The sequence below is a fragment of the Larus michahellis genome, unplaced genomic scaffold, assembly GCF_964199755.1.
Source record: "Larus michahellis unplaced genomic scaffold, bLarMic1.1 SCAFFOLD_34, whole genome shotgun sequence".
NCBI lineage: Eukaryota > Metazoa > Chordata > Aves > Charadriiformes > Laridae > Larus > Larus michahellis.
The window spans coordinates 382,776-397,121 of record NW_027436399.1 but is presented as its reverse complement, the minus strand read 5'-3'; the positions used below and the strand labels follow the sequence as shown (position 1 = coordinate 397,121).

The 14,346-nt window shown below is 53.2% G+C and overlaps 1 protein-coding gene across 1 annotated transcript; it reads right to left on the bottom strand.

Annotated features, from left to right (window-relative positions):
* Window positions 1-5,343: 5,343 nt before the first annotated feature.
* LOC141737301 (olfactory receptor 14J1-like) lies at window positions 5,344-5,919 on the bottom strand. The gene has a single exon (XM_074571979.1). The coding sequence runs from the start codon at window positions 5,917-5,919 to the stop codon at window positions 5,344-5,346; it is 576 nt and encodes a 191-aa protein (XP_074428080.1).
* Window positions 5,920-14,346: the final 8,427 nt, after the last annotated feature.

The window sequence follows — 14,346 nt, the reverse complement described above, 5'->3', positions numbered from 1 at the left end:
ACCCCAAAAAACAACTTAAATAAATGAAAAAAACAACCCCAAAAATCCAACAGGAAAGATCCAACAAAAAGAATCCAGTCCAGGAAACTCAACATCCAATCCAAAAGCCAAATCAAAAAACCCAAAATCCACCCCAAACTCCAACCCAACCAACCCAGAATCCCGGGGCACAAGGCCAGGTTGGACTAACAGCGTTCTGACCTGTATCAGGAACAGTGTGGCCAGCAGGACTAGAGAAGTGACCATCCCCCTGTACTGGGCACTGGTGAGGCCCCAGCTCGAGTGCTGTGTCCAGTTTTGCACCTCACCACAAAAAAGACATTGAGGGGCTGGAGCAGGTCCAGAGAAGAGCAATGAAGCTGGTGAGGAGTCTGGAGAACAAGTCTGATGAGGAGCAGCTGAGGGAGCTGGGGCTGTTTAGCCTGGAGAAAAGGAGGCTGAGGGGAGACCTTCTCGCTCTCTGCAACTCCCTGAAAGGAGGGTGTACAGAGGTGGGGGTCGGTCTCTTCTCCCAAGAAACAAGCAACAGGAGAAGAGGAAACGGCCGCCAGTTGCCCCAGCAGAGGTTTAGACTGGATATTAGGAAAATCTTTCCCCTGAAAGGTTTTTCAGGCATTGGAACAGGCTGCACAGGGAAGTGGCTGAGGCACCATCCCTGGAGGTAATTAAAAGACGGGTAGACAGAGCGATGGCACCTCTCGCTCCAGAGGCACCCAGCTGCGGCCACCACAGCCAGTCTCCCAGCAAGCGGCTCGAGAGAGCAGACGCACATTGTTGCATCGTCACGTTGCCGCGACACCGCACTGCACATCGTCATGTTGCCACGCCGCTGCCCGGCTGCTGCCCAGCCACCCCGGGGCCCACCTGGAGGCCCGTCTGGACACATGTGTGGGCCACTTGCTCTCGCTTGGGACAGTCAAGATGTGGCTTGGTCTCTAAAAATGACAGGCTGGATCCTAAAAATGCTTGTGTAGAGCTTGACAATGGGTCTTTGAATCTTAAAATGGGCTTTGGAACTTGTAAATGAGGGTTTGTACCCTAAAAATGAAGCTTTGGGATCAAAAGCATGATAATCTGGTCCCTAAAAGAGGGGGTTGGACCATAAAAATTAAGGTTTTGACATCCAAGATGCATCTTGGACCCTAAAACTGACTGGCTTAATCCTACAAATGCCTTTTTGGAGCCTGAAATAGAAGCTTTGGAAACAAAAAATGTGTTTTTGTACTCTTGAAAGGAGACTTTACAAAACAGAACTGAGCCTGGGGGCCCCTCCCCAGCCCACAGTGGTGTCGATAGTGTCCCCATATCTCACTGTGACGTGGAGGTGGACAAAACTGATGCTGCCATCGAACCATCCCCCAGCCCAACTCAGCCTCTCAGACCTGGACAGGACTACTTCAAATCTCTGCAACCCAAATCTCTCCCGTTGTTTCTCATGCTTTTACCCCAAGACCTTTCTTCCCATCACTTCCGCACACTGTGGAGTCTCTTGTTTATCTGGTCCTCTCTCACACAGCCTTGCTGAAAAATTTTCTCTAAGTCGTGATCCCACTTGTATCACCTCATGTTATGTACAGCTCCAGCCCCCTTCTGCAGAGCTCTATGGACTGGGCAGGTTTCCTTTTTTTCCTGCTCATTCACCTTCACTCTCTGTTTTTGCTGTATTCATACCAGTTGTTGTCTGAAGCAACACATTTATCTCCTCACAACTTCACCTCTTTCCAGTTGCAGGCTGAGACATTTCCCTCATCCATCATGAGATGTCAGTCATGACTCAGCTATGTCTTTAAAAAGTGGAGAAACTGAAAAATGAGATTTAGCTGCTCAAAGGGAAACTGCTAAACTCGTGGAAGGGGAATGAAAAACAAACCCCAAAAACCCAGGGAAGCAGAAAGGAAGCCAAATCAATCTGGGTTTACCTCAACAGCACAGCAACAGAAAAGGCTTCTCCGCACCTCCACCTCTCTGCGTTCAAACCTGGGCCTGTGCCCCACGTTATCCCCATGTTAGACAAAGTTTGCCCCGAGAGGCTGAACTCACACTGTTTGTTCTGTCTGCATGATGGTTCACATCCAGAAGGGGCCTGGAGACAAAGCTTGTATTTGAGCTGCGTGCATGAGAAGGAAAAAAGGACGGGGTCACGTCACTACACTGCAAATCTCTGTATTTGTGCAGATTCATTTCGCCCCAATGCCTAAAACCTGGTTGAGTGATTCTTACCCCAGCTGCCTTGGGTGGCTGTGTGGCCAATAGCACAAATAACCCCTTCCAGCGGGAAGTATCTCCTGCCCTTGCGTGAGGTTAATGCACTCCCTGATTTCTCTGAAGCCCTACATGTAACCCAACAGCCTCCAGTCTCTCCTTTTGGGTTCCCAAGAAATTCAGGATTAAGACAATAATATCATCTCCCACCAGGACCGAAAGACCAAAGTCAGAAAGGCTGTGAGGAATCAGTGCTATGGCTTGGAGTAGCCATGGACAGGGCCAGGCGCTGCAGGGTGATTTCCTCCTCTCAAAGCTGTAGAATGGCAAATATGGAGAGAGGTCAGTAGAGCTACTCCAAGCGGTCACTGCATGAGAAATATGCCGTCCACAGCCTGGATATCTGGGTAACTTGGCTCTTGTCAGAGTCGATGGAGAAATAATGAGTATAGTCTATCAGAACTGAAAAATGGTTCATGTGACCCAAGGGTCTGACTTGGGTGACACACAGTAGTGCCTCCAGATGATGAGGAAGCAGAAGGCAGCTGCTCAGTCCCTGAGGGTGATATCAGTGTGCTAGTCTGTCCATCCCAGTTGTGCTCCCACGATGTTCAAATTTGTGTTGGTTTTTTTTTTCTGTTTTTGTTTTTTTTGTATTTTTTTTTTTCTGATGCTGTTACCATGAGATCCATTTTTAAAAAGGGTAGAAAGGAGGACCCTGCGAACTACGGCCCTGTCAGCCTCACCTCTGTGCCTGGCAAGATCATGGAACAGATCCTCCTAGAGGCTATGCTAAGGCACATGGAGGACAGCAAGGTGATTCGAGACAGCCAGCATGGCGTCACCAAGGGCAAGTCCTGCCTGACCAATCTAGTGGCCTTCTACAATGGAGTGACCACATCAGTCGACAGCGGAAGAGCTACAGATGTTGTATATCGGGGCTTCGTAGGGCCTTTGAAACGGTCCCCCACAACATCCTTCTCTCTAAATTGGAGAGATATGGATTGAATGGATGGACTGTTCAGTGGATGTGGAATTGGTTGGATGATGGCATCCAGAGGGTAGTGGTCAATGGCTTGACGTTTGCAAGGGTATGTAGCAATAGGAAGAGGGGCAATGGTTTTAAACTAGAGCAGGGTAGGTTTAGATTAGACATTAGGAAGAAGTTCTTTCCACTGAGGGTGGTGAGACACTGGCCCAGGTTGCCCAGACAGGTGGTGGAGGCCCCATCCCTGGAGACATTCAAGGCCAGGCTGGATGAGGCTCTGAGCAACCTGATCTAGTTGAAGATGTCCCTGCTCACTGCAGGGGGCTTGGACTAGATAACCTTTCAAGGTCCTTTCCAACCCAATACATTCTATCATGGGTCCCTCCAACCTCCTCTAAAGGCAGTACACTCGGGGTGGGCAAGTGGTTGGGATGGGCCATAGATGGGACAGCTTTACTGAATTGACCAAAGGGATATTCCATGCAATGTGGCAACATTCTCAGCCATAAAAGCTGAGAGAAAGGAATTGGGAGGACATTCACTATTAACACATTTGTCTTCCATAAAAACCGCTACATGTACCAAATCCTTGCCTCCCAGGAGGTGACTTGACATTGTCTGCTGATGGGAAATAGAGAAAAAATCTTCCTTGGTTTGCCTTTTCTTCTGCATGTGGCCTTTGCTTTTAAGCTTTTTCTTTTTTTTTTTTTTAATGTCTTTTATTAGATGATTTTTCCCTCCTTCTACTTACTTTTATTTTGACCCATTATTTTTTTCACCTTATTTTGTCTTCGTCTCTTGCTGAGAATCACACAGGCTGTTCCTGGCATCACACCCAGCACTGTCAGGGCTCTGGCAGGGCTGTTCAGAGACACGAGTCCTTCCCTGGCACGGGCAGAGGCCCTGCAGCAGACTCCATGGCCTCCTGTTGCCACTCCCAGAGGCCGGCAGCACCTCAGCCCCGCGCTGTGTCTCCCTGCTCGGCACCTCTCTGAGATGCCCCACGGCGTGAGGAATGGACACAGGGACCTGGGGTCAAGGAAGCCCATCCCAGTGCTGCATTCAGGGGGTTTCCCAGGGGACGTTACTCTCCAAGTGAAGTGACCTCCAGACACTGTTTGCCCCACAGGCCTTCATTGAAGCCCTGGGAATAGCTGATGGTGTTTGGGCTTACTCGGGTTCATCTCACCCCACGCACACGACGTGCATGCTTGCATCTGGTTCCTACAATACAAACATGGACTTCTTCAGAAGACCAACCAACCTCCCCAAGCTGGGGCGAGAGGCCAGTGGTGGTTGTTACTGGATAAGTTGTAAGCATGACCCTAGGGCATCTTACCCCTAGTGTCCATCACCGCCAGGGACAGAGAAGAACCTGCTCTGCTGGTCCTTCCTGTCTTTCCCAGGAGCCCTGGCTGGGCGAGGGACCTGCTGCTTGTCCCCAGCCTGCACACTCACACAGTTAAGCTGCACACAGGTGTTTTCGATTGCGGGGCGCTTTCCTGGGCATTTCCTTGACAGCAACTTTGGAAGAAGGCCTGAGCCTTCAGGCACCGCCCTGCGGCAATGCCACGGTGTGACGGAGGAGCTGTTGGGGAGGCCAGCTCTGCCGGAGAAGCGCCCAGTGCCTGTCCCTGCCTGTGGGGACAGGACAGCACACAGCAGGAGTATGAGCTGCCAGAGCACTCGGTCCTTACAGCAACACCTGCGCTCAGCAGGAGAGTGTGGAAACAGAAAGAGAATAAGTCTGAAAAGAGCAAGGCTGGTGCTCCCTGACAGTGCTGCTGTGCTGAGACCCTTTCCCCTCCACCTCTGCTCACAGGCACAGCCCTGCAGCTCCAGAGCAGGTCCCAAAGGAAGGATCTTGGGCAAACAAGTCGCTAGAAGATTCTTTCTTTTGTTTAAAGACACAGAGAGCACTGGTCCTCTTTTACAATGTCTGTGGGATTCACAAGTTAAGGTAGATGCATAGTTAAAAACAGCAAAAATGATGACACTTCTTTGTGGACAGCATTATACAAAGAAAACCAATGCCAAAATCACAAACTCAAACCAAAACTAACAAAAGCTACAGAAGATGGGCTTGCCCTGTAACAAGCTACATTCTGAGTGGTTTCCAAAACAAGACCGAAGAAGTTTATTGCTTCTGAAAATCATCTGGTCATCAGTTTCCACAGGGCATCCTTGAGCTCCTGGTTCCTCATGCTGTAGATGAGGGGGTTCACTGCTGGAGGCACCACGGAGTACAGCACAGCCAGCACCAGATCAAGAACTGGGGAGGAGATGGAGGGGGGCTTCAGGTAGGCAAACATGGCAGTGCTGATAAAGAGGGAGACCACGGCCAGGTGAGGGAGGCACGTGGAAAAGGCTTTGTGCCGTCCCTGCTCAGAGGGGATCCTCAGCACGGCCCTGAAGATCTGCACATAGGACAGCACGATGAAAACAAAACAACCAAATGCTAAACAGACACTAACCACAAGAAGCCCAACTTCCCTGAGGGAGTCTGAGTGTGAGCAGGAGAGCTTGAGGATCTGGGGGATTTCACAGAAGAACTGGTCCAGGGCATTGCCCTGGCAGAGGGGCAGGGAAAATGTATTGGCCGTGTGCAGGAGAGCATAGAGAAACCCACTGCCCCAGGCAGCTGCTGCCATGTGGACACAAGCTCTGCTGCCCAGGAGGGCCCCGTAGTGCAGGGGTTTGCAGATGGCAACGTAGCGGTCATAGGCCATAATGGTGAGAAGACAATACTCTGCTGCAAGAAAGAAGACAAAGAACAAGAGCTGTGCAGCACATCCTGCATAGGAGATGTCCCTGGTGTCCCAGAGGGAATTGGCCATGGCTTTGGGGACAGTGGTGGAGATGGAGCCCAGGTCGAGGAGGGAGAGGTTGAGGAGGAAGAAGTACATGGGAGTGTGGAGACAGTGGTCACAGGCGATGGTGGTGATGATGAGGCCGTTGCTGAGGAGGGCAGCCAGGTAGATGCCCAGGAAGGTCCAGAAGTGCAAGAGCTGCAGCTCCCGCGTGTCTGCAAATGCCAGGAGGAGGAACTGGGTGATGGAGCTGCCATTCGACATTTTCTGCCCCTGGGCTTGGAGACCTGTTAATGGAAAGAAAAGCAGTGAGAAGTTAGGGAAGATTTCTCTCAAACTAAAGTATTCAATTGGTCTTAGAAATCCACCAAACTGGCTCTCGCCTTTCAGGAAGACCTTTTGCAGGTCCTTTTTGTACACTCTGGTTGGTGCTGGCTGACAGTCCACCAGAGAGCTGAGATCTCTGCAGGATTCAGTCCTGCCCTACAGCCATGGGTAAAAAGGAACACGGGGTGATCTCAGATTCAATCCACTCCTGGCATCAAAGGGCTTTTCAGCATTGTCACCCGACTGCAGGGCAGAGCTCAGGGCACCTTGTTGTTTTTCTTGTTCTGTTGTAGTTTCCCCACCACACCTGAGGAATGTTTTTAAGGCAGAAATCCCTGGCATTTCTGCTGTGCTGCAAGTGAAACCTTGTGGGTCCTGCCAAGAGAGTCAGGACAATTCTCCTGCCAAGAGAGTCAGGACAGGGAGACACAGTCAGACACTCAAGGATTTCTCCTCTTTGGTGGTTGGGCTGCTGGGAAGGACACTCAGGACTTAAAACCCGGGATAGTCAGGGGTGGAGGACTCTACTGTGTGGGGAGAGGAGACCACGGAATGTCTCCAGGGAAGGCACCTGCACTGCAGGGGATGGCAGGGAGGGCCTGGAATCCCCTCTCCCATGACCTTTCCTGCAGTAGCTCCCTTTCACTCTCTGCCCATGTCTCTGCCCCCCGGAGCTGTCTCTGCCTGGGGCTGTGTCATTGTCCCCAGGTCTCCTCCCTTTCAGTGCTCAGAGAACCCACCACACCTGCTGTGTGCTCAGCTCTGCCCTCAGGGCAAGCACCTGCAAGCGCTAACAAGCAGCTTAGAAAAGTTCCTGCTAGAACCAGGGTATCATTGCCTTCTCCAGAACGGAGAAGTAAAATCCTCTCTCTCACAACCCATCCAGCAAAGAAGGAGTGGAAAACTCCAAGCAGGGACCCTGTTTCTTTCAGGTAAATGCTGCCTCTCTGTACTTCTCCAAAAGGACCCTCTGCAAATGTCCTGGGGGTGATCTGGAGCTGGGAGGAAACACGACCCATGCAGCACCCTCACGACTGCAGAAGGACCCTGCCGTGACACGACTGGGGTCACTCCTTCCACCCACAGCTTCTCCCCGCAGCGCCATGGGGAGCTCCCCGGGCAGGCTGAGAGCTGACCCTGGCAGGCAGCAGAGTCCCTGGCCCAGCACACAGTTCCCTGGGACACGGGGACCCTGCTCTGAAGGACAGCCCTGAGCACCCCTGCACGCACACCCACCTTCACAGCCCGGCAGCCGTCCCTCGGAGAAGGCAGCCGACATGCCCTGTGCCTTTGGTGATGTGGTAGGGGTGCCCTGCTCTCGAGCACATCCTTCTCAACACCGACGGAGCCTTGAGAGCCTTCCTGACAGATCACATTAGCCATGGGCTGTGCCAGCTTTAGGAGACTGCTCCAGGGAGCCTCTCTGCATTATACTGCAGCAGAGACACAGCATGCCCTGTCCCTCTGACGGTGCAGCAGGGAAGCCCTGCTCCACACGTTGTCCTTCTCCTCGAAACTAGAGAAACTGTGAGAGTGGTACTTGCAGATCCCGTAGGCTGGGGGTTGTTCCAGCTTCTGGAGATCCCTCCAGCAGCTGCAGATTCAATGCCCTGCAGCCAGAGACTGTGCAAAGGCTGTGAGGATTTCTCCCAGTGAGCTCTCAGCACTCTCCCACCCCAGGCTGCCTTTAAGATCCGCTGGCCTCACACGTCTCCCCTCGCTGCCTGCAGGCAGTGCCCTCAGCCCTGCTGCCCTTTGCAGAGGAGCTGCTCCTGGGCAGAGCTGTCTCTCTGCAGCGCTGCCCGCTTGCCACGAGCTCCCTCCATCCCAGGAGCCCAGCCCAGCTCAGACGCAGAGGACCAGCCCGAGACATCACTTTGCCTCCTCGGAGCTCCCTGGAGGTGTCCCTGTGCCTCCAGGGGAACCTGCTGGGAAAGAGACTGAAGTAATACTGTGTGGTCTCTCTTGCACCTCTGGAGAGACGCTTCTTTCCAGCCGGGTAATTTCTGCTATCAGAGAGAGCTGCGCACGAGAAAGGTCTTGTTCCTTCTGGTATGAGACAGGAAACCTGGACAGTGCCAGATCTCCTTTGCCCCCGCTGAGCGAAGGCAGTCGGCTTCGTCAATTGAGGCATCTCCTCCTTGGTTTGTAGTCCTGGGTGTGAAGTGGACTCAGCTCTCACTTAGGGCTGCCACAATCCTACAGGAGGGGGGATTCCTCTTGCCTCTCTTCAGGTGGGCACAAAATAGGCACCTGCTGCATGGGAGCTGCTGGTCTCAGCTCCCAGCGTCATTCCTGGAGATGGAGGCCAGCAGTGAGCTCTTCAGACTCAAACACCTACTGACATTTCAGGTCTCAGACGTGGTCCAAGATACGTGCCGGTAACTGCAAGATCTAACGGAGCAGTTCATAGAGACAGGGCAGCATCTGGTGCCACCATCTTTGAGATTCACGAGGAATTCCTTTGGCCACCAGCACATGCCCACATTTCGGACAACTGAACTTTTCCCTACTCTTTCAACCCAGGGCAGCCTTCTGAGGTAGTCAGGGGACCAGACGTACTCATTGCCATTGACCTCATCCATCTTCTCCATCAGCCGTGTATACTAGATCCCCACTGACTGTAACGGCAGATGTCTCACGGACATCCCCACATCACCTAACCTAATTCAGGGCAGCTACTCAATGGCCATGGACAGGCCTGTTGTGCTACAGGAGGTGCCAGGGCTCTCCAGCACAACTGCAGGTGGCCGGCAGGGACTGCACAGGACCTACGGGAAAGGCATCGCCTTCAGAGTGTGTGCGAGACACACACTCCAGATGCCATGTCTCATAGATTCAGTTTCTGTTGGCCGGCAACTGAATCCCACGAGGGCAATGAGGCAGGGTCTGACCCACCTCCATCCAGTCGATGCAGAGCCGTTCAGGAACAGGAAGCACATCACACTGGGATCTCCACTCAGTTGCCTATTTAAGCAACACAAGGAACTCTCCAGAATAATGACCCCAGGTCTTATTGGAGACATTAATGGCCCTGACACCACTGGAAGGGGAACACAGCAGCATGCATACTGTCCAGCAGGTTTCTGGGTCTCTTGGGACAACATCTTTGCACAGGCGCAAGGTAGGCCAACAAAGGTGTTGCTGAGTCCAGTCAATTCAGAGGGAATTCTGATCAGGGGTGTGAAAATGTCAGCCTGGGCTGTAGCGACCATGAAATAGTGGGGTCTCAGCTCCCAAGGGGAGTGAGAAAAGACTGAAGCCAGACGACAGATGCTGGGTCTCTAGAGGAGAAATGGGGATGGCTTTAGGTAAGCTAGAGCTTCCCAAGAGTAGAGCCTTGCAAGGCAAGGGTTCGAGGGCACCAAGAGGAGAGGCCGCTGCTTCAGGAACAGTTAAAGAAGAAACAAAGAGAATGAGTGGCCACTGCTGGAATTTAGTAACAGCAGGTGTAGATGAATCTGAGATTCCCTGTGTCCTTCTTGCCTTGGTCTCCTCCAGCAAGCTCTCCCAGGCCTTTGTGCCTTGAGGCAGGACTCTGGAGGGAAAAAAAACCGTGGTGAATTTGGATAGAGTCAGGAGTTACTTGAGCAAACACAATCCTTACCAGTCTATGGGACTGGAGGGGTGGCATCCGAGGGAGCTGAGAGGGCAGGACGATGCCACAGTAAAGCCACTCTCCATCATCATTGAAAGCATCTGGAGTTTGCGGGAACTCCCTAACAACTGGCAGCACCCAAACGCTGCAGGCACTTTCTGCTGTGACCCTGCTTTGCGTAGAATGTTGGTCTATAGAAATCTTGCAAGGTCACTTCCAGCCTGAACGGAAAGTTCCCAGAACAGGCCAATGTCTGCCACCCTGAGACCTGGAATCTGCACTCTGCTCTTCGTCCTCACTCCCTCGGGAGCTGAGACTCCACTCTTTCTTCGCTACTAGAGCCAAGGCTGACAAGGATGACACAGGTTTTCTGATCCAGGTGAGCATCGCCTTGCTTGGCCCATCTGGCAGCTGTGCTAAAAAGCTGAGGCAAAGAGCCTCCAGACACCTAAAGGAGCATTTGCACTGTGCTCTCCTGGGAATGTCAGGGGGTGCTGGGCTGACTTTTGGCTGCCAGGTGCCCACCCAGCTTCACTCCCGCTCCCCCTCCTTCTCCACTCGCCTTGCTGTCTGCAGGGCTGTTTCTCTCCATGTGTCTCACTCCTCTCTCTTACCTGCTCTAGGTGACCCTGCTCTGGCAGGGGGGTTGGACTAGAAGATCTCCAGAGGTCCCTTCCAACCCTATGATTCTATGATTCCATGATTGCAAGATGCTGTTTAGCCTTGCTTCAATATGCTATCACAGAGGTGCCACGAGAATTGCTTACTGGCTCAGCTTTGGGCAGTGGCATGTCCCTTTTGGAGCCAGCTGGAAGTGGCTCTCTCTCACATGGAGTCACCTCTTGATCCCTTTTCTCCTAAGCCACCTCTGCAGCCCCCTCACCCCTACCCAAACCTAGCCATGTCAACGCAATACACAGGGTCATTGATGTCCCCGGTAAGACGTTAAGTCGTTGGTGAGCCCAAGACTTCCTCAGGTTGGTTAAATAAGAGTTGGTCCCCTTCCTCTCCTTCATTATAGGTTCTTTGTGTCAGAGCAGAGATGTGCTGGACCTCAGTCATGGCACCAGGGCCAAGCTCAGGCGTGCAACAAAGCCAGCTGTTACCAAGTGCTCCCCACCAAGTGGGAGAAGCACTCCCTGCATCTACTGGATTGAGATGGGACAGCACTTGCCTCACTGCAGTTGCTTGAAGGAAAGCACTGAACGCCTCAGAAGGTCTCTTGGGGTCTCTTACACGGCTGCTCTGAATGGGGATGATGTTCGCGCAAGTCCTGTGCTGTCCCTGCCGGCTGCACGCAGTTGTGCTGGAGAGCCCTGGCACCTCAGGCAGCTCCACAGGATGGAGTTAACCTTGAAATTGGGCAGCTGCCCTGAATTAGGTTGGGCATTGTAGGGGTGCCAGTGAGAACCCAGCCCTAACTGCCAATGGAGATCTGGTAAAGACAGCTGGTGGAGAAGAGAGAGAGACGTAGCTCTTCAGATGGCAATGACTGCATTTGCTCAGAGGAATAGCTCTATAGGCTGCCCTGTACATAGTGAGCAGGAACAGGCTTCATTGTCCTAAGCGTGGCCATCTGCTGTCACTTCAGCTGCCCAAAGCAATGCCCCAAGAGCCTCCAAAATGATGGCCCCAGACGCTGCCCTGTCCCTCTGAACTGCTCCACCAAAGTTTAGAGATACCTGCACATGTCTCGGGCCACCTCTGGCACTTCAAATGTGCACTGTGGTTTGCAGGGGTACAGGAGATTCCTCCCTTTCATTGTCTGGGTGTCCTGTCTCATAGGTGGAAAAGAAGAGGTCGTTCTGGGACCTAACTCTGCCTCTGATAGGGGAAATGATACTGCCGAAAAGGAATGTCCCCCCCAACAGCTGAGGGAGGAAACATCAGTCATGACTTCAGCTTGTTTCACAGCAGGTTCCCCTGGAGCCTCAGGGACATCTTTGATGGAGCCACAGCGAGCCGAGAAAGCGCCACCTGATTAGGTCAGAAGTCCTTGTTTGCATTGCATGGAGGAGACTCAAGCATGCACATCATGTGCATGTGGGGAGAGGAACCCGAGTTGAGCACAAGTGCCACCAGCTATTCCCAGAGCGTCCACAAAGGCCTGTGGGACACACTCTGTCTTCGGGTAACTTGACTTTGAGAGGAACGTCCTCTGGGAAACCACCTGGATGCCGCACTGGGATGTGCTTCCGTGAACCAGGGTCCCTATGTCCATACCTCATGCCATGAGGCATCTCAGATGGGCACCACACCACAGGGCTGAGGTGCCTCCCAGCATCTGGGAGTGGCAGCAGGAGGCCAGAGAGTCCCTACGCCTCTGCACGTGGAAGGGAAGGGCTCGCGGCTTTGAACACCCCTGTCAGAGCCCTGACAATTCTGCGTGTGACTTCAGGAACAACCCCACCGGCCCAATGAGATTTCTCTCACCCGCCTTCTCTCACCTAAAATTTTCCATGGCAAAAGGGGATTAGGACAATTTGTCATCATCAATGGCGTTTCCCCTAATGGGAATGGGCAACGTCCCCAACCTTCAGAAAAATCTCTTCCTCCTCCCTCCCATGACCTGCCCCATGATTGCAGTTGGGAACAGCCTCAGCATGGGGCTGCTGGTGGAAAACCTGGAAACCTGCTACAGCTCCGCCACCCTGACTGTCCTCCCACTGGGCACAGCACCATCTCTGCTCACAGCGCTCTTAGGGCTATTTCCTGCACCTTTGGCAGGTACAGAGTGGCTCCTGCTGGTGGCCACATGCTATGACCAGTACTTGGCTCTGTGCCACCCCCTGCTCTCTGCAAGACTCCTGAACTGGAAGGGTTGTCGCTAGAAGACAGCTGCACCTTGGCTGGGGGGATTTCTGTCATCTGCAGTAATCATTTCCTTCTTGTCCCAGACACATTTGCTGGCCCTGATGTACTAGACCACTTTTGTGATTTTGCCCCAAGGCTGGAGCTCTCCTGCAGTGACACCATGACGCTCATGCTCTCAGCTTTGGAAACGTGCTGTTTAGATCCAGTCTTCCCCTTCCTGGTCACACCGGCATCTTGTGTGTGCATCAGAGCTTCCATGGCCACCAAATTAATTCGCATCAGGTGCAGGGATGCTTTACATGTGCCCTTATACAGCCCTGACCATATCAAGAATCCTTCAGTACTCCTTCAGGAGTTTGTTTGATTTCCCAAGGAGTATCAGTACCTATTAAAAAAAATATAAACATACATATGTCCAATGCAGCAGTCTGCATCTCTGTTAGAAGCCTTGAAGCAGTGTCCGGGGGAGCAGGGCTTGAGGTGTGAGCATCCCGTGAGTTGACGGATCCCCTTTCCCAGCAGATGGGGTCAGGGCTTGGCTGTCCTGCTTGGTGACACACATCGAGGCTGGTCCTCTGCGTCTGAGCTGGGCTGGGCTCCTGGCATGGAGGGAGCTCGTGGCAAGCGGGCAGCGCTGCAGAGAGACGGCTCTGCCCAGGAGCAGCTCCTCTGCAAAGGGCAGCAGGGCTGAGGGCACTGCCTGCAGGCAGCGAGGGGAGACGTGTGAGGCCAGCGGATCTTAAAGGCAGCCTGGGGTGGGAGAGTGCTGAGAGCTCACTGGGAGAAATCCTCACAGCCTTTGCACAGTCTCTGGCTGCAGGGCATTGAATCTGCAGCTGCTGGAGGGATCTCCAGAAGCTGGAACAACCCAGAGCCTACGGGATCTGCAAGTACCACTCTCACAGCTTCTCTAGTTTCGAGGAGAAGGACAACGTGTGGAGCAGGGCTTCCCTGCTGCACCGTCAGAGGGACAGGGCATGCTGTGTCTCTGCTGCAGTATAATGCAGAGAGGCTCCCTGGAGCAGTCTCCTAAAGCTGGCATAGCCCATGGCTAATGTGATCTGTCAGGAAGGCTCTCAAGGCTCCGTCGGTGTTGAGAAGGATGTGCTCGAGAGCAGGGCACCCCTACCACATCACCAAAGGCACAGGGCATGTCGGCTGCCTTCTCCCAGGGACGGCTGCCGGGCTGTGAAGGTGGGTGTGCGTGCAGGGGTGCTCAGGGCTGTCCTTCAGAGCAGGGTCCCCGTGTCCCAGGGAACTGTGTGCTGGGCCAGGGACTCTGCTGCCTGCCAGGGTCAGCTCTCAGCCTGCCCGGGGAGCTCCCCATGGCGCTGCGGGGAGAAGCTGTGGGTGGAAGGAGTGACCCCAGTCGTGTCACGGCAGGGTCCTTCTGCAGTCGTGAGGGTGCTGCATGGGTCGTGTTTCCTCCCAGCTCCAGATCACCCCCAGGACATTTGCAGACGGTCCTTTTGGAGAAGGACTTCAAGGCTGCATTTACCTGAAAGAAATGGAGCCCATGTTTTGAATTTTCCACCTTTAGTGGGATGCATGGAGAGTGGGAGAAAGGAATTTCCTTTTCCATTTAGGATGGCACCTCCCCACCACCA